Genomic DNA, 25080 nt, shown 5'->3' with positions numbered 1-25080 from the left:
AGATTAGAATACCTTGTGAGAAATGAGGCAACACAGAAAAGAACCTAACAGAAGAGACGACAGCACAGAGAAAGGTGGCAGGAGACAAGCAAACATTCAAACACATCCTGACTTGGTCATGGAAGAAAAGAGACGTTGATTTAAAGACAAAGGCAGAAAATTAAAAAGACTAAAGGGAATCATGGGTGTGATATTGGGATTTATAATAAGAAATATACATTTGGTCTTTGATCTACTTCCTGGCACAGAGCTCCTAAACCGTTGGAATTTCCTAAGTGATGAGAGTGCAAAGGTATCTTTTGTTATGTTAATGAGGCAACTTTTGGAAAGCACCTGAGGGTGGGGGCTGGCTGCCAGGAGAACCAACCAAGAGACTAGAGGGTTGGACCTTTCAGGCCCCACCCACCCACCCTCCAGGGAGGGGATAGGGGCTGGAGGTCGAACCAATCACCAATGGCCAATGATTTAATCAATCGTGCCTCTGTAATGAAGCCTCTATAAAAATCCAAAAGGATGGGATCTGGAGAGCTTCCAGGTAGGTGAACACATCGTGATTCAGGGAAAGTGGTGAGTTCAGAGAGTATAGAAGCTTTGCTTCCTTTCCCTACACCTGTCCTATGCATGTCTTCTGTCTGGCTGTTTCTGAGCTACATCTTTTTATAATAAACCAGTGATCTAGTAAGCAAAATGTTTTTTTGAGTTCTATGAGGCATTGTAGCAAATTAATCAAACCCAAGGAGGGGGTCATTAGTGACAACGTGGACTTTTGATTCGTGTCTGTCTGAAGTGTGTTTGTGGGTGTCAGTTTTGTAGGACTGAGCCCTTAACCTGTGGGATCTGACACTATCTCCAGGTAGATAATGTCAGAATTGAGTTGAATTGTAGGATGCCCAGCTGGTATCAGAGAACTGCTTGTTGGATATGTGAGGAAAACAGCTCCCCCACACACATTGGAATTGGGTGTCTGAATCTTTAATGGGGGAAATAAAATAAGAGTAACACAGTGAAAATTATTATTAAAATGACAGTATATGTCAACTACATCTCAAAAGAAAGAAAAAAGAAAATGGTGGAGGCAAAGACAGGGTAAGGAGACTAAAAGTTAGGAGGATAGAAAGTGATCAGGAAAGACAGTAGGTAATGGGGTAGAAAGTTTTTCTGAAAGACACACATCTCCCTGGGAAATGTAACTAATGCATTTTCACTTATCAAATGGCTCTTTTTCCTCCTGAGTCACAGTCCTGAGATGTGTGCTACCACTAGAGAGATGCTATTGTTTTAGATATAGCCCCAATTTGGGTTCTTCTGATACTTATTTGTGACTTTATGCTACTGACAACAATACTACTGCATTCCTCCCTCACCCCACACTGATTTGAAACTAGGATGAGATAGCAGCTTTGGGAAAAATAAGTACAATGAATGGTAGTCATGGTGGAACAAGTAGAAATTCCAGCTGCCCATGGCCACTGGTCTTGTCCCCAACTCCTTAACTGTGTGAATTAGGAATCTCCTGTATTTTTGTTACCCCTTTCAATCAATATATCAATCTAAAAGCTTAGCGAAAAATCTTAATTTAAAATATCCAAACTATATAATAAGCTAACAATGATATTTTGTCCCCATAGTACCTCTGGAGGAGGGGCCTTACAGTATCCCAATATTCCCGGAAAAGCAGGAACAAATTTGTGGGTAAAGATAGATAGCTGCAGAGTGCACTGTACTCTCCTTCTGCAGCATCTGCAAGAGAATAAAAACACACTTGATAAGCACATTGTTCTTACCTGGTCAACCTGTTAGTAGAGTTTCTTCACTGTTTATGCTCATTTCTATACTCTATATATAGTAAGAGAATACATTTTGTACTCTATAAAACTGTGGGTGACAAATAAGCCACAGTGATCCTTTTAAAACATAAATCTGATTGAGCCATTCTCCTGATCAGATTTCTCCAGTCAAACCACCACACGATATAAAACACAAAGTCCTTATCATGGCATAAAGGCCCTACATGATCTGCCCCTGGCTGCCTCTTCGACCTCATCTCCTATCACCCTCCCCGTTCATTATGCTTCAGCCACACTCATCTCTTTACTATTCTTTGACTAAGTCAACCAAAGCCTTGGCATTTATTGTTCCTTCTGCTTAGGAATACTCTTCCATCAACTCTCTACCCAGTTCAACCCCATCTCTTTTTTCAATGTCTCTTTGCTCAACGTCTCCTCACAGAGAAGCCTTCCATAACTCTCTTATCTAGAAGTACTACCCACTCTGGCCCCAGCATTCTCTATGCCCATGACCTGCTTTATTTTTCTTTGTAGCACTTATCATTTGACATTATATTATATAAATTTATCTGTTTGTTTACATTTGGTCTCTTCTCAATAAAAAGAAAGGACTTTATCTTATTCATTGCCATATTACAGCACGGTCTAGATAAATTAACACATGATTTTTTCTAATGAAACAGCAGATCTGTACTGGTAACTACTTGGGAAGTAGTATTCTACTTATGTAGAATCAGAACAAACCTAGATCCAATAAACCCTGCTGAACTGAAATCAAGATAAAGAAGCTGACAGCCAGTAAAGCTGATCTGGTCAGTTAATCTCAAAGGACAAAAGGAAAACTTTCTGAGCAATTTTGGTGACTCTTCCAGATCATACAAACGTTCTAATTTTTACCCACACAAAACCAGAAAGAAGCCTTCTCTACTTCGAGCTAGATTTAAGCCATGGAAAGGAGAAAGAAAACGACTCTGTTCCTCAAATATACATGGCCTTGATTTGTTACACTTGGCCTTTCCCAGCAGCATTCTTTATAACAGACATAGTCATAGATTCAAAATTTAAATAACAGAGCATACAAAAAAGTTTTCCTCCCACCTAGCCAAACAGTTCTCTTCCCTAACAGTAACCAATGTGTCTAATTTCTTGTATATCCTATTAGTTATATTCTGCGTGCAGGCATTTTATAAGCTCAAGCACATCAACTATACATAGAAGACATGAGTAGGTTTTGCAGATTATGAGGCTAATCTGGTTTTTGGCCTCACCTTTAAGCTACGCTAGGGCAGGGGCACACATGTTCAGAGTGAACACTGATGAAAGAGGTGGGGAATAGAGAAATGGTTTTGCCTGCTCTCACTTTGTATTCTTGAGGTTGAAGATAAGGAAAAAAAGTCTCTTATTTACCACTCTGTGATCTTATTTTCCTACTTACTGGTAAGCAGTTCTTCAGGTGGAGTTACTCCAAGTAAATAGTGGAAAAACAATGTAGCACAGCGAAGGTAAGGGGTGATGCCATTCTTCAACGAGACCCACAAATACCAGCCAGGAATCCCACTCCCAATGCAGCTAAGAGGCCCCGGAACAGAACAGAATATTGATCAGATCAAAACTCTAGATTTTAAACACATCCCCTTTCTAAAACATATCTAAGCATTTAAAACAAAATATTCAACTAACTATAGCTTTACTCTTTAAACCTAATAGTTTCCTAAAGAAAACCACAAATTTTGCATCTTTTACCACGTAGATTTCTAAGGCAAATAACTACTTTCTTCTTCTTCCTAACTCATGTAATGAAATGTGAAGCAGATATATTTATCAATAACTAACCAAAGCAGCTATGTTAGCTAAAAAAAATTAATACTTTCCTGATATCTGTATTAAAATTGGTGATTTGTAGGGCAGTGAAACTACATGATACTGTAATGGTACAACACAAAGAGTGAACCCTGATGTAAACTATGGACTTTAGTTAATAACAATGTATGAACATTGGTTTATTGTCTTTAACAAATGTATGACGTTTTGTTAATAACAGGAGAAACTGGTGAAGGGAGGGAATAAATGGGAACGCTTTGTACTTCCTGTTCAATTTTTTGTAAATTAAAACAGCTCTTAAAAATAAAAGTCTACTGAGCCAGCCCTGATGGCCTAGTGGTTAAAGTTCAGCACACTCTGCTTTGGCAGCCCGGGTTCCGTTCCTGGGCACAGAATGACACCCCTTGGCTGTCAGTAGCCATGCTGTGGCGGTGGCTCACAGAGAAGAACCAGAAGGACTTACAACTAAGATAGACAACTATGTACCTGGGCTTTGGGGAGAGAAAAAAAGAGAGAGAAGAAGATTGGCAACAGATGTTAGCTCAGGGAGAATCTTTCCCAGTGGAAAAAAAAAAGGTCTATGAATATAAAAATAAATACACACACACACATATATTCAGTACCTAAACTAAAAAAGAAAATTGACGAAGATGAAAACAAAGAGGGAGATTGGCAGCAGGTGAAGCTCAGCACAAGTTTTAACCTCTGCCTTGCTAATATATTTCCCCTGTTACTCATGACAGCCTTAAAAAAACTCTAATCAGTTAAGTGCATCAACTGTATGAACTACTTTAAAAGGACAACATGTTTTCCACATTTATTTAAATTCTAAATGCTGCCAATTGTTAAAATTCTATAATTTTTTACCTAGGTTCCCAGAATAATTTATAAGAGTAGAGATGTGTCAAAACTTGTTTCGATCTCAGAGACAAATAGATGGGTAGCTGTTATTCCAAAAGTCTTTAATTTTTAAAAACTGGAATTAAAATGTTTCAAAAATTATACTGCCAAACAACTGAACAATGACATGGAATTATTGAAACAATACTTAAATAGATTGGACTAACAGACTGCTACTCACCCACTTGTATACTGAGAAATTTCTGCCAAGAAAGAAGATGCAGAACGAGCTTCTTCACTCTCTTCTTGCACCTGAACAAGGGGAAGGTCTGAAAAAGAAATTCTGAAGAATAAATCTGTGAGTTTGCTGTTTGATTTATAAATTACCCCTCAATTTCCTGGTTCAAGGATAATAAACAATGTCAACTCAACTGAGGTTCTTTCCTTTGTTCTTAATTTAAATAGTTGATTCTGAATATTAAAACTGTTAGATAAACTTCATCAGTATGGTAGCTGGGGAAACAATCAGGGCAGAATCACAACCTTGCTAAAGGTGGATGTTTAATAAATATTTACCTCATTATAATATGATCAGGTAAACAAATTAAGGGTGATCTACCTGCTCTGAGTTCCTGGGGGTCTTAGCCAGCTGGTAGAAATTCAATCCCTACAAAAGGAAGTAGGCTGCTCTCCTGCCTTTATGCCCAAAGAAACACACAAAAAGAACTTCGTGAGATCATTCTCCTTCTTTAATGTGTCCTTAAGGAGGACCATCCTAAACCTTTCTGGCAACTGCAAACTCTCCCACTTAGGTTAAAAGGCTGAGTAAGCCACTTAAGTTCTCTGAACTTCAGTTTTATTGTATTAAAACAGGCATAAAGATGCCTACCTTGCAGTTTGTGAAGGATGGTTACAGCACATTTGAATAGTGCTCTCTTGTTTTAATTTTGTTCATACATTAATTCGTCTGAAAGGCTACAATTAAAATTACCCTGAGTCTCTTACCTTGGATGAATACTGTTAATTGTTTTCTTTTTACAATTAAGATCTCTTTGGGAAATATACACTTTTTTTTAAAAGAGGAAAATATATCATGAGTTCATACTGATGTTTCCAATTTAAATCTAAGAGTTCAATATTTCTATATGATTCTTTTTTTTTTGAGGTAAACTTTACAGGCAATGAAATGCACAAATGTTAAATGCACCATTTGATGAGTCTTGACAAATACACAGACCTGTGTAACAGGATTTTTTTTTTAAATTAATGCTTTACTTTTTAAAGTAGTTTTAAGTTCACAGCAAAACTGAGTGGAAAGCACAGAGTTACCATATACCTGCTGTTCTCATACACCTACAACCTCCCTCACTATCAACATCTGCGCCAGGGTGGTTCATTTGTTATAACTGATGAACCTACACAGACACATCACTATCACCCAAAGGCCATAGTTTACATTAGGGTTCATTGATGGTGCTGTATATTCTAGGGTTTTGACAAATGACTATTGATATGCATCCACTATTACACTATCATACAAAGTAATTTCACTGCCCTGAAAATCCTCTGTGCTCTGCCTATTCTCCTTCTCTCCCCTAACCCGTGGCAACCACTGATACTTTCTCTGTCTCCACAGTTTTGTCTTTTCTAGAATGTAATATAATTGGAATCATACAGTATGTAGACTTTTCAGATCTGCTTCTTTCATTTAGTAACACACATTTAAGGTTCTTCCATGTCTTTTCACTGCTTGATGGCTCTTTTTAGCACTGAAGAATATTTCATTGTTTGGATGTACCACAGTTTACTTATCTGTTCACTTACTGAAGAACAGTGGGTTGCTTCCAAGTTTTGGCAATTATGAATAAAGCTGCTATAAACACCTGTGTGCAGATTTTATGTGGACACAAGTTTTCAGTTCATTTGGGTAGATACCGAGGAACACGAACGCTGGATTGTATGGTAGGAGTATGTCTAGTTTTCTAAGAAATTGCCAAACTATTTCAAAGTGGCATGGAATTCATTCCCATCAGCAATGAATGAGAATTCCTGTTGTTCCACATCCTTGCCAGTACTCAGTGTTGTCAGTGTTTTGGATTTTGACCATTCTAATAGGTATAGTGGTATCACATTGTTGTTTTAATATGCAATTCCCTAATGACACAAGATGTTGAACATCTTTTCATATGCTTACTTGCCATCTGTTTATCTTCTTGGTGAGGTGTCTGTTTGGGTCTCTTGCCCATTTTTAATCAGGTTGTTCGTTTCTTTATTGTTGCATCTTAAGAGTTCTTTATATATTTTTGATAAGTCTTTAATCAGATGTATCTTTTGCAAATACTTTCTCCCAGTCTGTGGCTTGTCTTTTCATTCTCTCTTTTGTCTTTTGCAGAGCACAAGTTTTTAATTTTAACGAAGTTCATCTTATCATTTCTTTCATGGAGCATGCCATGCCTTTGGTGTTGTACCTAAAAAAATCACTGCATACCCAAGGTCATCTAGGTTTTCTCCTATGTTATATTCTAAGAGTTTTATAGTTTTCTGTTTTACATTTAGGTCTATGATCCATTTTTAGTTACTTTTTGTGAAGGATATAAGGTCTGTGTCTTACATGTGGTGTCCAGTTCCAGCACTACTTCTTTGCTCCTTTTGCCTTCGTTCCTTCATCAAAGATCAGTTGACTACATTTACGTGGGTCTATTTCTGGGTTTTATTCTGTTCCCTTGATCTATTTGTCTGTTCTTTCACTATACCACCCTGTCTTGATTCCTGTAGCTTTGTAGTAAGTCTTGAAGTCCAGTAGTGTCAGTCTTTTGACTTGGTTCTCCTTCAATATTGAGTTGGCTCCTCTGGGTCTTTTGTTTGCTTCTCCATATAAACTTCAGAATCAGTTTGTTGATATCCACAAAATAACTTGCTGGGATTTTGACTAGGAGATTATTTGGTATTTCCTTAACTTTTCTTAATTTATTCTCTTGTCTCCTTCTTATGCTGAAAATCTTAGTTCTCAATGACATTATGACAATCACTTATTGGTTTATCCTAAAAATTACCTAAAATAATTTCAAATTAACAATACTAGTACTACTAATATGAATTCAGTTTAAGATTTTCTTTTATAGTTCTTTCATTGTCAGAATATATTGTATTAGGGAAGTACAGCTGAAGTACTGTTTTAAAGTCACTTAAGCAATTATTTTCTCAATATACTTTTGTTATAGTTAGGTTCATTTGTTGTTTTCAATTTTTAAAAATTATTTTTCTCCACTTTGATTTTTTTTTAGTTAAGTAAAACTTTTATAAGGTTGTAAAATCAAAACTACATTTAAAAGACATTCACAGAGTCTTTGCTAAAATCCCCATACTCCTTACCATGCCCTAGAGGCAATTCTCTTTAAGTTTTTGGTTTATACTTCTATTGTTTCATTTATAAAAAACATTAAAAAAATGAATATATGTAAGCATATATATGCACACATACACATAAAATACTTTACACAAAGGTATTACACCGTAACCACTGCTCTGTACCCTACTTCTTTCACTTAATAATATGTCCTGACACTTCTTCAGTAGATCCTGCTCATTCCTTTTTATAGCTTCACAGCATTCCAGTCTATAGCCATACCACAGGATATTAAACCAATCTCCCAGTTTTTTGCTATTTCAAATAATGCCACAATGAATAATCCTGTGCTTGTATTCTTTCATATTTTTACCAGTATAGCTTTGGGATAGAGTCCTACAAGTGGGGTTGGCAGGTCAGAGGGTAAAGACATATGTAATTTTGCTAGATATTGCTCAAAGGTGACTTTAATTATCTGTCCTCTAAATTATCTGAACTTTCAGTAGCTCTTTAATCACTGACACCCAGAACCAGGCTTTGCTTTCTATTAAGAGCAGAATCTAAAAGGACAACTATATCATAATTCCATGGTTTTATATTACTCATGTATCCTCAAATGAATATTCATTCAAAAAACATTTAATGGGGGCCAGCCCCGTGGTTGAGTGGTTAAGTTTCTGCGCTCTGCTTCAGAGGCCTGGGTTTCGCTGGTTTGGATCCTGGGCGTGGACCTAGCACCACTCATCAGGTCACGCTGAGGGGTGTCCCACATGCCACAACTAGAAGGACCCACAACTAAAATATACAACTATGTACTGGGGGGCTTTGGGGAGAAAAAGAAAAAAAATCTTTAAAAACAAACAAAACCATTTAATGAGTACTTATCAGGTATAATAAAAGTTGTTAAGACATTTGAAGCTTATGAGGGATGATTTTGAAATCTGAATGTTCCCTATTCAAGAAACTTACAGTGGGGATGGAAGAGTAGGGAGAAAGGAGAAGCAGGGAAAGGAGTGGAACAACAAAAAGATAAAACTATAAAAGAAGATGCTATGTGATAAATGCTGTAAGACCAATAAAGTATCATCATTCTACTGAAGGAATAAAAACGGTTTCATAGACAGGCTTATCAAAAGGCTGAAAGTATTTAGGTAGGGACAAACCTTAGAGAGACCAATCCCCAACCTTGAGATTAGGGAATTTGGAAAAAAGGCAAAAGTAGGTCTCTCTGTATCTGGAGCACAGTCAAAAGTTAAAGAATCAAGAGGTTTAGCTAATTATCCCTTTCACAGCTCTTCTACTTTTCTGTTTAAACAGCATCCATAAAGAAACAAATGAATAATCATTCAAAAATAGACATAATATAGAAATATGTAATATAATTAAACACAAGCATAATTAATTTTGCCAATAAATCATGGGCAAATATTTATAGCTAACAACCAATGGGAGCTTTACCTGTGTCTATGGTAAGAAGTATCTGAAGCATGTGTGCCATGGTGATCAAATGGAAGAGATAAAGGTGGTTATAAGAAGAACTAATTGATGAAGGCTGCAGATCAACAGTATCATCCCAATACAAGGATGGGAATGCTAACACAGCACCTACCTAAGAGAGAAAATGGTTATCAACACGAGTAACAACAAAGACCAATACAAATTAATCTCATAACTAAATGTAAGGGGTACTAGATGCTGCACTGTTTGTTTTTTCTAACAAACACTTTGTTTTTCCTAATTATTCAACAGACTATCTTAGACTATAAATGAAGGACAAAAATCATCACCAAACAGGTTACCCTTTTGCTAGGTCTACTTATTCTATTTCTCGGTAGTGGAAGTTTTTAAATTTAATGAAGTCCATCTTATCAATTATTTCTTTCATGGAGTGTGCCTTTGGTGTTGTATCTAAAACATCACTGCATACCCAAGTTCTTCTAGGTTTTCTGTGGTTCAGAAGATTCAACATTACAATCACTTGGGGAGCTCTTAAAATAAACCTGATACACAGACCCCACCCTAGTTCAACAAATCACAATCTCAGTGGGTAGGATCCAGTTACCGGCATTCTTTTCAAAGTGCCCCCAAGAGATTCCAAAAGGTAGGGGTGACAACCACTGGGCAGAGGCCTGGATAACAGAGTAGATAACAGAGGCCTGGGTAGAGGGATGAGGATACTGGCTAACACTGCATCCACAATCCATGCTCCCAATCTCACCACTGCTCTCTCTATAGCATTCATTTTGAAGGAATCGGATCAGCAAAGGGATAGAAAAGCTTTGCAAGAAACTCACAAAACAGTTGCTACCTATCCACAGGTGTTTTGGGGAAGCCTAGATACATCCAAGGCCTGGTCTCTATCACCAAATAATTAATGACTTTAAGATAGCTCACACTGTCATTCACTGCTTATAATGTAAACAAGTTAAGAAGGGAAGTGGGGAACATAATATATCATTAGAAAAATTTGCTTGTACAGACACCAACTAAATATAATCAATGGGAAAAGACCTATTACAAAGTAAAGAGAAAATGTCCCTTCATTTTTAAAGCGATTTTGATGGTCTCAGTCAAATCTGTATCTATATGTAAACAGAATGGAAAAAGAGACTAAACTTCATAGTTTGAACACCAATAATTTATAATCCTGAACAAAGAGCATGAATTTGAAAGAAGACAACACATGAAATTATGAACTTGTGACTTTTAAAAAAATTTTATTGAACACTTACCAAAACATGAAACAGATCTATAGATAGAAGGCAAGGTGTATCTTCTGATTTTAAGTTAGGAAGAACAACTAAAACAACCAAAAACAATGTAATTCAGTCAGTAAGACAGCAATGTAGTCAAATAAAATGCAAGATACAAACATCTAAAAGAAAAATGTAATAGGGTTATAAAATACAGAAACTGGTAAACTGGTACATCACACTTTTAAGATATGGGAATCATAATTAAAAATTAGTTTATCTTCTTAGTTTGAAAAGGTTCCTACAAAGCCTTGGATATAATTTAAAGGCTGAAGGATAAGACGTAGGAGGAAAAGGTAAATAAGCTAGGATAACTGAAATAGAGATTGTTCAATAAATATCTGCTGAATGAATAAGAATTACTTTTATACAATGTTCCCTACCACTTGTTTCCCCCAACTACACGTGTCTAAATATTCTGATACATAATTTATGTGCACAAATTTGGGATGTGGAGCAGGGAAATGTGCAAAGCAGTGTGTAAAATGAGAGTGAAGCTCCTCCTGAACAAAATCAGATGATGGTTTATATGGATTGAAGATTGGAAGAAAATGCAAATAGCTCAAAAGCTATTGTCTTTCTAATTTGGCCAGTCTCTCAATTCAGAAATCAGAGAAAATGAGGGAATTAATTATATTTCAATAAAGCTGTTTAAAAAAAAAAAAAAAAAGAGACAGAGAAGACTCTTTTCAGACTAAATCAATTTCTTAACCCCAAATCCAAGATTCTAAACAAAAAGCATAAAGAGTTCATGGCCTTTGGAGTCAGAAGCGGGTGCCAATACTGGCTCTATTTGTCAAGGCAAGTGCCTGAACTTCTCTGTCTACAGTATATACAAGATTGTTGGGAGGTTCATTAACACATGCATTTAAAGCACTTATCCAAAGCTTGGTACATAGTAACCACCCAATAAACGTTAATATTTGCTTTATAAAACTAAAGTGATCACAAGGCTCTGCCACTAACTAGCTACGTGTTTTTGACAAGTCACTTGCTGTTTCCAGTTCTCATTTCTTCATATTAAAATTTTTCAGTAGTATTTCTGATATATCAGTTAACATGCCCATGATACTACCTATCTTATTTTCTTCTTGGTGTTACAAATTGTTTTGCTCTCAGGTCATTTTAATAAGTCTTAATCTTTTGTCCTGAATTCTATACCTTTTCAGCCAGTGGAACATTCTTTCTATTATCAAATTTTTCTTACAGGCAGTTGTGAAACTTTTTTTCCCCCAGTTGCTGAATATACTTATTTTATAATTCCTTTTAAATAAAAAGTTAATTTTGGCATGCATATTTTCATTTCATTTATCAGTAAAATCTTCCCTTTATGCTAAATTAAACAACTCGGCAAAGCTTATGTGATATAGTGGGAAAAGAATGGGCTTTATAGTCAGGCCTGGGTTCAAATATTAGTTCTGCCTGTTACTCATTTTATATAACCCTGGTCAAGTCATATAACCTCTCTGTGCCTCAGTTTCCCTATCTCTAAATGGGGATAATGATAATTTCCTTGAAGGACGGTAGTTAGAAGAAATGAGATATTAAAAGATTCTTGTATAGTGCCTAGCACATACTTGGCAGTAAGCATTGTATCAAAATATTAAAACAATATTCATCACCTTTCACTCAAAACAGCTCTCTGTTGTGGACTTCCCTATTTCTCTCAATCACTCTGTTATTAATTTTAATTCAAAATTTTGCCCTTGCCCAGCCTGCCCCAATTTCTGCTACTACATCCAGACATATACATTACCTCTAATTTCTCCTTTTTCCAATCCAACCTATATAATATCAAATTAACCTTAGAATACTATTACCCAAAATTAAAAAAAAAAATTCCCAATAACCTAAAGAATAAAGTTCAAACTTCTCACCAGGGCATTTAAGACTCTCTACTTTTATCAAAACAACTTCATGCTTCTCTATCTATAGGCACCACTACTCCTATCAAACGTGTCTATTTGAACATACCACACACTTTCTACCTCCTCAATCTCTGTTCAAATTGTGCCCTGTGCTTAGAATGCTGTCTCTGTCCCTCTCAAGTGATCCTTATGTGCCTTCCCTGCAAGGCTCAGTTCAAATCCTACCCCTGTTAAGAGGAGAGAACAGCAGAGCCCCGTAGTGATCTCTTCCTCGTTTCAATTCTTGAAGCACATTTTTGTACCACACATCTGGCATTTGGCTGCTTTATAGGTAATGTGTGTTTTCACAGAGGTTCTGCTTCTTTCATTCAGTCATAAGCCCTATAATGGCAGGGACCATATCTTATACCTCCATATATAGTTTATAACCCTAACACCTTACAAGTAAACATGTTCCTGCAAATAAATTTTCATATGACAAACTTTTATATATAGGCACAAAGCGACACTACAGAGCAAAAGCATACCAATTCTGTTAGTTACTGCCAACTAGAAAGTATACACTATTAGTTTAGTCTCTGCCATCTGTGATGAAGTTAAATAGTCTCCTTGTTTGGTACTTATTTTGAGGTGTTTTAAACATTATAAATCCCGTAAGTTGTGGTAAGTGAGAGAGCAGGGAGATGATTCGGAAGTGCCAGTAAAACAAGGTATCCAAATTATGACTGAAATGAAAAGACACACCAATTAAAAAAAAAATACTATGCAAATAGGATAAACTGTTCAACAACAGGAGCAGGTCCTAAGAAAAAAGACAGGCAGATATACATGCACAAAGTTCTGGGCCCGAGCGATCAACCAATGAGAGAAAAAGTGAAAGAAAAAAAGGGAAAAATGTCAAGTTTATAGCTAGGGGAACAGCATCAATATTAGATTCCTATTAACATGAGGTTAATTCAGGAGACAGCTGGAAGTTAATTAGAAAATATACAAGCTAAGCATGCTGGAAGTTCTAATGAAACTTAGGTGGCAGCCTTAGATGCAGACGTGGAATCCCCATGTCAGAGTGAGCAGAAAGCTGCTCAGGAAGAGCCCCTAAGCGGCTTGTGAGCACCAACAAAGAGGAACACTATCTGTCTCAACAGACTTTCAAGATAAAGTAGCTGGTCAATTTTGGAAAAAACTGCCTGTTAAATCAACTAGAAGAAAACTATGTCTGGCTTCAGAGCTTAAAAAAAAATAAGGGACTCTCTTTATTTGGTGGAAACATATCTGGGAAGTACAAGCTTAAACCCCCTACCATTTTGAACTTATGAACAAATAGATTTATAAAGAGTCCTTTTTAGGGCTGTCCTCTTTAGCTGTAGAGGAGCTCCTGTAGTACAAATGCCCAAACGGATATGCAGATAACCAAAACGAAAGCCAAATCCTTCTACTGCTGTGTAATCTCTAACCCTTCTTTTTCTTTTTATATTAAGTGAGAGCACCATAAGAGCTTAATTTCTAGCTTGTTAGAATCTAAGAAAACCAGCTGTTATAGCCTGCCTCTCAAAGAAAAGGGCATGCTTGGGCCTGCGTTCTCAGATTACCACACTTCTGTTATTTTACATGACTTTGACTTTGATTCACCAGCAAAATCAAACATATTTTTAAGCGATCTATCCAGGTCATTGCTCCCTTTTCTAACCAGATTGGGATACAAAGATGTTAGTAGTTGGGCATGTTGGTTCAATAAAGCCCCTAGGTGGGTGTAAGGAACTTAAATTGAAAACATTTGGAAAACACCTGATTTTTAAAATATGATTGCAGGTATTACAGGGGCAGGTAGGTGTTTTGTTTCTTTTGTAAGGCTGCTGTAGTGTCCAAAATTAGCACAGCGTGTTGTTTCCTAACGAAATACACTGCCAGAATGCAATGGAAAAGACATGTAAATAATAACAATAATAATAATTCCGAGAAGACTCTACCCGATAAGAGACGAATCAGATGTTTCTGTATCAGGACCTGAGGACAGGTAATCCTCTGTGCAATGGCAAACTGCATTAATGCTTTCAGACCATTATGCTAGATTGTAAGAGAGGGGAAGATAAAAAGATAAAGGAAGATGCCAGACTCAAGTCATTCAGTATAAAAATCAATCCTAGTCAGCAAGAATTAGTTACAGACACATAACATACTTTACACCCTTGCAAATAAATATTTTTAATACTTCTAAAAAGTTTTATGACTTCACCAAATTTTTAATAGATTTTCCTGTGACATGGAAGAATTAAAGCTTTAATCATTTCAATTCTTATTTAAGTACTTATTTTCCCCGGAGTCAATTTCTTAAATGTTTGGCCTAATTTATTCTATTGAGGCTTGAGTGAACAAACATATTTACAGAAATTCTAAAATGATGGCAGAAAACCACTGAATTCAGGGAACAGATCTGCTTCCCAAATGGAAGGACAGGAACTGTAGGGAAGCACACCGTGACTACAAGTCTCCTGCGCAGCCGTCAGGAAAACAAGGGGGAAATGGCGAGGAGGGGGGTGGTCTTGGGCATCCTCGATTGCCCCTTCTGTCTTCACAGGCCTACTGAGCACATTTCTTGAGTACTGTGTTTCAGGGTCCCCTACGTTATGAGGCGTAGGCCTGAGGCAGGAGTGTAGTACTGTAGTGTCAGGATCTGCCCTCCAAGGAGCCATGGCCTAAGCCAACACTAATACTTAATGTTAAAAGATGGTGCAAAGCTTGTGAGAAGGAAAAATGTAGGAGGCACCAAGTTTTTGATTTGGCAATAAATGGAGAAGGGGAGAAAAAGTAACCAAGTATCACCTGAAATCTCTCTGCGAAGCACATTTAACCACCGAGATTGAGCAAACTCTCTAAAGGGTACAGTGTTGGCCATTTGGTCTCCTAAGAGAGTGGTCACTTTTTTTTCCCTTTAATTCTGCTAATTTTTACAGAAAAAGGAGTAAATGAGGGTTTTTAAAAATGATACATTAATGTGGACTCCCTAAAATAGCATACCATGAGTTACCTGGACCCTGTTGGAATATACATACCTGTCTGTTTTGAAGTGCTCCAAACAGAGGTTTTCCTTCATCTCCCAAGAGGTTTTCTCAAAGGGTAAGAGAAATAAAAATAAATCCTGAATACTGCTACAATTGTATACTTGGTTTCTGTATATCAGATGTTAACTTATTATAATTTTGACCAGACCCTTTAAAGGTTCAAGTTTAAGTCCATGCAAAAATTTCCAAATTTTTGAGTGAGAATTACTAGAGAAGCAAAGGTAGGTCATTTACAAATTGCTACTATAAATAATAAAGCCCCTGCAGCAATCTATAAAGAATATATGGGAAAAACAAAGCATCCTGGTTCATTTTCCCTCCTTTTAACATCTCTTCTATGCAAAAAAATTTTAAATAAGTAATTTTTATGTATAGTCACAACCTATTTTGCTTAAAAATAATATATAAGGCAGATGAAAGCAACTTTATTTCTCTTATAGGTACTACTAAAAGAGAATTAGATTTATAGATAAAATTGAAAATACCAAAAAACATGGACTCAGAAATATATTTTACCTTTGCCTAGAGTATTTATTGCTAAATTACACGTATTTTCACTGATCCTTGGTAGCAGATACATCTCTGAGTGTAGAAGACTTATTTCTATTTTCTTTTTCCATCTTTGAATGGACAGTATCAAAAGACCCTCTGTTTTGATTCCTCAACTATTGTTCCTAATGATGCCAGAACAGCCTGTATATATCTCTCATACTCACAGGGAATGAGGTAAGTTAGCTGCTTGTACACTAGGAATAAAGTCTAGCATTGCGTCCACTGGATGGAAAAAGTACTATAGTGAAAACAATATAACACTATATCAGTCAAATAGAATTCAACTACTAGGTTACAGAACCACATATGAAGAGTCAGTCCTATTTTCCAGTGAATTTCTCATCTCTTTTATGACAAAATTCTGACCTTTCCTCTTTTTTTTTTGCTGAGGAAGATTAGCCCTGAGCTAACATCTGTTGCCAAACTTACTCTTTTTTGGCTCTGCTTGAGGAAGATTAGCCCTGAGCTAATATCTGTGCCAATCTTCCTCCACTTTATATGTGAGTCACTGCCACAGCATGGCTGACAAGCGGTGTAGGTCCGCACCCAGGATCCAAACCCATGAACTCAGAGCCACCAAGGCAGAGTGTGTCAAACTTAACCACTTTGCCACAGGGCTGGCCCCCCAAATTGTGACCTTTTTTAATGTTCAATGTCTAAATATAAATTCGTGATTCCTAATGCTTGTCTTCTCAAAGACAGTAAAGTGTAAAATACCTTCACTGAAAGTTTGAGGAGATAGGAGATCATGACTCCAAAAGAATGTTTTACATTTCTCATCAACTTGTTTATATTCTATTTAAACCTCATTTTTCCTACTTCTCATTTTATTTAGTCATAGTAAATATAAACCTCTATATATCTTTTATCCATGATGTAAGTCTGATAGGTTTGGAAATCTGTTCATAGAGACTGAAGCTGGTAGGAGGTTCTGTGAAAAGAGTAGGAGGGCTCTGTGAAAGAAGTGGCTTCATGCCACTTAATTCAAATCACGAAAGCATGTCTTGTTACAAAAATACATTTAAATAAAATATGGTAGACCTCATTAAAAAAATTATCAAAAATATATACTGGAAAGGGAACCTGAAACTTGCTTGGATAACGATGACATAAAAGAATTACAGTTCTTACTCTTTTTCATATGGTACCCTATCTTGTGACTGTAATGAGCAAATATGCTAATTTAAGAATCTAAGTGATTCTTCACTGCTACATTTTTCTTTCTCCTGCCCCCCAGCTTTCCTGAGTTATAACTGACATATAACATTGTGCAAATTTAAGGTGTACATGTTGATTTGATTGCTACATTCTTCTATGAGAAGCTTTCAATACGGCAGAGAATTTGATAGTAGGCTTCCTTTCAGACTTGGTTAGTTTTTGCCTGCTAATCTGTCTTTCCTACCACCTCAGTCTTCTCCCTTTTTTGGTGCTTTTTTAAGGTTATTTTTGTTTCCCTTTCTTTTTCTTTCAAAGTGGAAACAAAAATTACTGGATATTTATGGGTTGATTCTCCTTCCTTTGCCTCTTTTTCTTGATCTTCTAGTGTTGTAAATATGCCACCTTTTGAATATAGCTTGCTTCTTGCTGTCCCTTTCAAATATTTTTAGCCTGTGTTGCATATGGCCATTATGGTAGTTAAAAAGAGATCAATACAAAAAATTCTCAGACTAAAAAGAGAACCTTCATACACTGCTGGTGGGATTGCAAACTGGTCCAACCACTATGGAAAACAGTATGAAGATTTCTCAAAAAATTAAAAATAGAAATACCATATGATCTTATCTCACTACTGGATATTTATCCAAACAACACGAAATCAACAATTCAAAAAAGATTTATGCATCCCTATTTCACTGCAGCATTATTCACAATAGCCAAGAAGTGGAAGCAACCCAAATGCCCATCAACAGATGAACAGAAAAAGAAGATGTGGTATATATAAATAAGAGAATACTACTCACCCATAAAAAGACAAAATCATGCCATTTGCAACAACAAGGATGGACCTTGAGGGTATTATGCTAACTGAAATAAGTCAGACACAGAAAGACAAATACCACATGATTTCACTCATTCTACTTATGTGGAAGATAAACACACAAATAAGGAAAACAGACTAGTGGTTATCAGAGAAGAGGGTGGGGGAAGGGCAAAAAGGGATAAAGGGCACATACGTAGGGTGATGGATAAAAACTAGACTACTGGTGGTGAACACGATGCAGTCTATACAGACACTGAAATATAATAATGTACACCTGAAATTTACACAATGTTATAAGCCAATATGACCTCAATAAAATAATTAAAAATAAATAAATAAATGAAATAAAAAGAATTCTCAGACTAAATGACATCCAAAAAAAAGACACAATAATCTACTGAAATACTAATAGTCCTCAAACAAGTCAAACTGTTCGGGGCCATCAGGGAAAAAAAGAGATAATTTTGGTCAATCAATGTAAATTCTGTTTTAAGGAAACCTCCAAATCAGTTCTCTTCTGGGATTTACCAATTGCCTGGAGAGTGAAAGCACAGGTGCTCCAAGTCATCATGGGGACTCGAGGATCTGTTTCATCAGGAGGCACTTTTAATCCAATTCTATAAATTGTTGTGGCAAAGAGAATGACCATTTCCTTGATGCTATTAGAATATTTTATCCTAAAAATAAAACAAAAATCTCTATCAATGATTTAGTAAAAGAGGCTACCTACTGAGAAGTCCAGTTAGGTATTGAAGCAACAAATAATTTAACTCCTTTTGACAAAGTAAACTTCTTTGTCAAATTAGAGATTAGAACCTCTGAAGATTTATTCATTAAGAAAAACTGAGAAAATCAGAACTGTATCTCTTACAGTTAGAAAAACATCTCTTACAAAATAAGAATGGCCCATATAACTTCGCTTTCTGTAAAAGATGCAGTAAATGATCAGAGCAGAAAGGATAAAGGTCCAAATTAAGAGACAGACTGGACAGAAAAGGAATCAAATTCAGAGGAAACAGATCTGACCTAACAAGTTTTAGTGTCTGGAAAAGGGACCAAGAAGTACTTTTGTGTTGATAGGGGTGTATGTGTGTGAGATAATACCATGTACAGGGAGTGATAATCTGGTCTCCTGAACTTTCCTTTGTAAAAGAAACAAGTATTTTCAGTAGCAATGGGATACATAATATAAACAAGGATCAGAATTAGAAAAATTCACCTCAGATAATATTCATTAAATATCTAATTTGGTTACATTATATTTTCAAAGTATCTTTACATAAATATTCTTTCCAATAACTTTATGAGGTAAGTTAGGAAGCCACTACCTCAATTTTACAAACAAGAATAATGAATTGGTGGGGGGTGACTTGAGACTTTTCAGAAGTCACAGAGCAAGTCAGATATGACTCTAACTGAAGTCTCCTCAATTATGCTCTTCTTGCAGGTTGGACTATATAAAAATGGCCTTTTTGTTGGTCAAAAATGGTTAATTATAGGCATGGTTCACCCTAGTACATATTTACTCTGTTATCTCAAACCACTTAATTATATTAGTAGAAATAAAATTCCAGGGAGAAAGGAACAAGATAAAAATGGGATAAAGAAACAATTTTACAAATAAAGCAGAAAGGAAGGAAGGATTGTTCTTCACTCTTATTTTCACAACCATTACAAACTTCTCTCAATTACTCAGATACTTACAAAGACTGAACTCCCAAACTCAGGATAGAATGGAACTCTAAAGTGGAATCACCCATTCCTTGATCAAACAAGACTGGAACTGTTGGGCTTTCTCCTTATAAATTAAAAGGAAAAAGAAAAAAATCATGAAGAGTCTGACACACACTTTTTTAGCTTTTTAAAAATTATATATGATCATTTTAGAAGACTTAGAAAATGCTAATAAGCAATAAACATTCAAAATTTCTCTACCCAGATACCCAGGTAACATTTACTGTTCTGTATCTTGTTTTTTCACCAAGAGATCACAAATGGCTTTCCACATCAGTAACTCTCCCTCTATATTTCCATTTTTAATGAGTGCGTAATATTCCATTAGTAAGGTACCACCTACATGAGTGGTATGGACAAAGGAACTGGAGCCAAGATGCCTAGCTTTGAATCTCAGCTCTGCCACTGACTGTTAGTAAGACCTTGGGTAAATACTACAGCTCTTTGTGGCTCCATTTCCTCATCAAATCAGAACTGTTGTTCCCCTACGTGGAACGAGTTGTGTTTTTCTGGTTGCTTTTGAGATTTTTTTCTTCATCTTTGCTCTACAGCAGTTTGGGTATGATCGATCTATCTTTAGATATATCGGTGCGGCTTTCTCTAAGGTTATCTGTTTGAGGTTCACTGAATTTCTTAAATCTGTCAATGTATGTCTTTCACCAAATTTGCAAACTTTCTAGCCATTATTTCTTTCAGTATTTTTACTGTACAATCCCTTTTCCTTTTGAAACTTCAATGACACAATTTTTGGGTTAAAAAAAACCTGTTCCATAGTGTCCCTAAGGCTATGTTCTTTTTCTCCTCCATCGCTTTTCTGTCTATTCTTCAGATTGGATAATTTCCACTGATCTAATTTCAAATTTACGACTCTTACCTTCCCATCTCCATTCTACTACTGAGCTCATCCAGTTAATTTCTATTTCATACGTATTTTTTTAATTCTATTACCTCCATTTGGTTTTTTTCTTATACTTTCTATTTTTTCTGCTGAGAACTCCTATCTTTCCACTCATTTCAAGAGTGTTCACCTTTACCTTATGTCTCATGATTATATAGCTGCTTTAAACTCTCTGTCTGAAAAGTTCAACATTAAAACATCACAGGATTGGCATTTGATTTTTTTTTTCCTTGAGAGTTGGTCAGATTCTCCTGGTTCTTTGTATGTTGAGTAATTTGGGACTGTATCTTGGATATTTCAAATATTACATTGTGAGGTTCTGGCTCCTGTTAAAAGTCTCCGGGAAAAAGTACTTTCTTTTTTGTTTTAGTAGATAATCAACTCAATCAGGTTCAACAATTTCTTTCTGTTTGTAGGTGCCGGTTCCAATGTTAGTTTCAGAGCCTCTGCTCTGCTGTTTGGGTCTGTCAGCACATGTACTACTCAGGGGTTATTCTGGAACTTGAGTGGGGTTTCACGAAGCTTTGTTCTCAAAACTGTTGCTATGCTTTTTGGGCCTGTTCTGCACATATGCAGCTTGCGAGTGAGCTCAAGACTTGTGTTGGTCTCAGAAATAGGAGAGTCCCCTTCTACAGCTCGTTCCTCTCTGGGATTTCCCCCATACTCTCTAGCTCCAAGGGGCTCTTTTTCCTAGTTCCTCTGATCAAAATGACAAATTTCTCAGTTTTAGTCCTCTGTGCTGCCATGCAGATTCATGAGACAGGGGCTACCTTTGGGGTGAAGCTGTGAGGCAAAGACAGAAAAATAATAATGAGGATTAACCCTGTATTCTTTGGAACACAGAGGTCCCTGTCTTCCCAGTTTCTCTGGCCAGAGAGACTGGTTTTCTCTTGTGATTTTAGGTGTCTACATAGCAACTATGTCAGTGCAGCTGAATGATGGGGGCTTGGCCTCAGGAAAGGGCCAGAAGAGGGAAAAAAGCCACAACAGGAATTCTCCTTACGCTCTCCAGCTCTAAGCAGCTTCTTTTCCAGGTCCTCTGGCCAGAAAGAGGGCATATCTCCTAGATTTTTTTTGCTGCTCATGTCTGTTGCACAGTTTTGTGACTCAGGCTATCCTGAGAGGAAAGCCAGGGAATACAGAAGGGGAAAAAACCCAAGGAAACTCACTGCCTGTACCAATCATTCTTCAAATTTTGACTTCCTAACTGTCTGCCAGTGTTTACTTTTCAGAGTCTTTAGGTAGTCTTATCTCTCAATTGTAAAGAAAGTATAAATGAGAAAACAGTTTAAAAATGTTTTTGTTATTAATATTAAAACAACATATTAACAATATTAGTAATAGTAATGGCTAACACTTACACGGTATTTACTATGTACGATGCACTGTTCTACTTTACATAGGATAACTCAATCCTTCAATCAAGAGACAGGTACTATTATTATTCCCACTTTGCAAATAAGAAAGTTGAGGCACAGAGAGGTTAAGTAACTTGTCCAAGATCACACAGACAGTAAGTGATGGATCTAAGATTTAAATCCACATAGTGTGCCTCCAGATTAATCAGTCTATATTGCCTCCCAGTATGAAAAATTATTAAATCAAGTAAAGTGTTTAAGTCAAACTTAGCCTTGGCTTCAAAAATCTCTATTTCTTGATATTCAACAAATCTGTACTTGCAAACTATATTTTAAGGCAATAAGTACTTTTTTCAAAAAAATAAAATAAAATTAAAGAGTCTGACACTTAAATCTCCCACAGCTAAATAGAAAGTAATTTTAAGCAAACCTTTAGCATGTTTCATATTATAACCTGATATTCTGGCCAGAATAGTGTGTATCCATCGTGCCAGGGTCATATGTTGAGCAACAGCTTCTGCATCCTCACTGAAAAATGATATTTAAAAATAATTAAAGCCAATGGCACAAACTCAAACTGAAAAGCTGAACTTGTAGAGTCTTTTCCTAGATAAATGGCTGTATGAGAAAGTCAAACTCCTCCAGATTAACTTCGCACATCATAGAAACATGCATCTAAATATATAGTTTTGGGAGGGAAGGGAATTTAAAAAGTACAAGGAATAAGATACTACCCATATGCCCATAAGAAGTAATAAACGTCAGTAAATGGAATCATCATTCCAGTTGCTCAAGTCAAAAACTAGGTGTCATCACTGATTTTTGATTCCCTCACACCCCACATTCTAATCCACCAGCTAGTTTTGCAAGTTTTACCTTCAAAACATATCCCAGGTTGACCACCTCTTTCTACCTCTACCATTGCTCCCAAATCCAAGTCACGTTATCCCTCACCTGGACTACTTCAAGAGACTAACTGTTCCTCCTGCTCCACAATGGTGTTTCATTATCATCTGTGTGTTCACCATAGAACAGCAAGAGAATGGAAATCAGATTGTATCACTCCCCTATTCAAAACACTCCAATGGTTTCTCATTACACATTCTAACTTCTAAAATTAGCTCCTAAGTCCTTTTATGATCTGGCTTTGTGCTTGTTCCATTCCAAGCATGCTGCCTTCTAGCTGTGCCTTGAACATGCTGATATGTTCCTACCTCAAGGCCTTTGCTCTTGATATCTCCTGTGCTTGGAATTCTCTTCTCCCAGAGAGTAGCAGCGCTGTTCTTCACTTCATTCACATCTCTATTCAAATGTCACCATCTCAGAGAGGAGTTCCCTGACAACTCTGTCTATAAATAGCCTCATGCACTGGTCTGTCTCTAGCCCTACACTCTGATGCTTTAGTTTTTTCTCAGCATTTCTCACTGCTCAACACTTTGTATTTATGTGTTTATTGCTGGTCTTTCCTCTCTCTGGTGTAAATCCCATAGGGTAGTGACTTGATCTAAACTGTTATGAACAACCAAGGGGAGACCAGAAACAGTGTTATTAAAAAGGACTATAGAGCCAGCCCTGATGGTCTAGTGGTTAAAGTTAGGTGCTCTCACTGTTTCAGCAGCCCGGGTTCATTTCCTGGTTGCAGAACCACACCACCTGTCTGTCAGCTGCCACGCTGTAGCGGTGGCTCACATAGAAGAACTAGAAGGACACTCAACTAGGAGGTACAACCATGCACTGGGGCTTTGGTTAGGGAAAAAAAAGGACTATAAGACAGGAATTTGCTTATTGAAAGGAAAGTCTTGAGTAAAGCTAAAATATATAATGAACTGTGTCAAAATTCACAATATCTGAGCACAAATTTAACCTAAGAATTTTTTCAATTCTCAGAAATGAAACTGTACTATGATTGGTTAGGACCAGTTTTAAAAAAAAATACTAGCTCATTATTAGTTTTGATAAAGTTTTTATGTGCTCTCAACTTTAATATCTTAGATTATACTCATGTTGATTTTCTAAAAACAAAAGAGGCAAATATATTCAACTAAACAGGTAAGTTCAAGTGCTTAATAAAAATGTTACATAAATTATGTATTTTGGATGCTAAGTAACAAAATTGTTACTACAGATGAAAAGTGTCACAGGGTTCGAAGAGACCCAGTTGTAAGGATCAGTCTAAGTTTAGAAGGGATTGCCCTGAAGCATTCTATTCTTATAGGCGCTAAATATTCCTTTAGTGAATAATTTACATGTTTAGTAACTCCTATTTGGGGAACCATTGTGTAAAAAAGGTTTGTATACGCTAACAAGAAGTTGGAAAATCACTTATTTTATTATGATTTCTTTTGTCTTTGTCTTCATGTATATAATTAGGTAAGGCTTTGGAGTCAGGTCTGGGTTCTAATCCTGGGTCTACCTTGGGACAACAAAAAACTACTCATAGTCTCCAACTCCTTATCTTTAAATGGGAATAACAGTACCTACTTCACTAGACTATTTTAAGTATTAAAAACAATAAATGTACCAAGTGCCTGGTAGAGTGCCTAGACCATATCAATTACTCAAAAAATAAAGGATAAATCTTTCTGACACCACCTTCTTCCTAAAAGATAACATTCTATATCCCATTATGCTGAGCAGAAGACAATTTCCCAATTAGACTTTCTAATGACATGGAATAGCAGAGACAGAGTAACTACTTATTGACCCTATTTACCAAACCTTTGAACTCTTTTGCTGTGGAAACATATTAAAAGTGTTTTTATCAACAAAACCATTTTCTTTGTTCAAACTTAGGTCTATCATTAAAAATTCACTGAGTTTTAAACTGAAATAATATTAACAATAATAAATAGTACTGTTATCATCAGTTAGGACAGTGAAAATATAGAACACATACTTGAGTGTTCTAGTTATAAAAAATGAGTGAATTTGCTGTTAAATTTCATTTACAGATGGTCAGAACATAAATGTTTAAAAACTTAGTCTAAACATTCAAAACCTATCCAAAGACATATGATAAATCTAGTGTTCTTATTCACTTTTATAGTTAACATTTTGTCCACATCTCTACAACTATAGCATTT

General features: G+C 36.2%; 1 protein-coding gene across 1 annotated transcript in view; it reads right to left on the bottom strand.

Moving 5' to 3' along the window:
- UBR1 (ubiquitin protein ligase E3 component n-recognin 1) overlaps positions 1–25080 on the bottom strand; it is a 166584-nt gene that overhangs the window by 16476 nt on the left and 125028 nt on the right. The window contains exons 34-43 of the mRNA XM_070502794.1: positions 22428–22525; positions 19712–19805; positions 18536–18684; positions 15466–15521; positions 14383–14479; positions 10527–10594; positions 9253–9403; positions 4690–4777; positions 3223–3356; positions 1632–1740 (exon numbers count right to left, since the gene is read on the bottom strand). Of these exons, the coding sequence (XP_070358895.1) occupies positions 1632–1740; positions 3223–3356; positions 4690–4777; positions 9253–9403; positions 10527–10594; positions 14383–14479; positions 15466–15521; positions 18536–18684; positions 19712–19805; positions 22428–22525 (1044 nt within the window). The remainder of the gene's footprint in view (positions 1–1631; positions 1741–3222; positions 3357–4689; positions 4778–9252; positions 9404–10526; positions 10595–14382; positions 14480–15465; positions 15522–18535; positions 18685–19711; positions 19806–22427; positions 22526–25080) is intronic.

This window comes from Equus asinus, chromosome 2 (assembly GCF_041296235.1).
Source record: "Equus asinus isolate D_3611 breed Donkey chromosome 2, EquAss-T2T_v2, whole genome shotgun sequence".
NCBI classification, from domain to species: Eukaryota; Metazoa; Chordata; class Mammalia; order Perissodactyla; family Equidae; genus Equus; species Equus asinus.
Note: the sequence above shows the minus strand (reverse complement) of the source record. Positions and strands in the feature narration are given on the sequence as shown.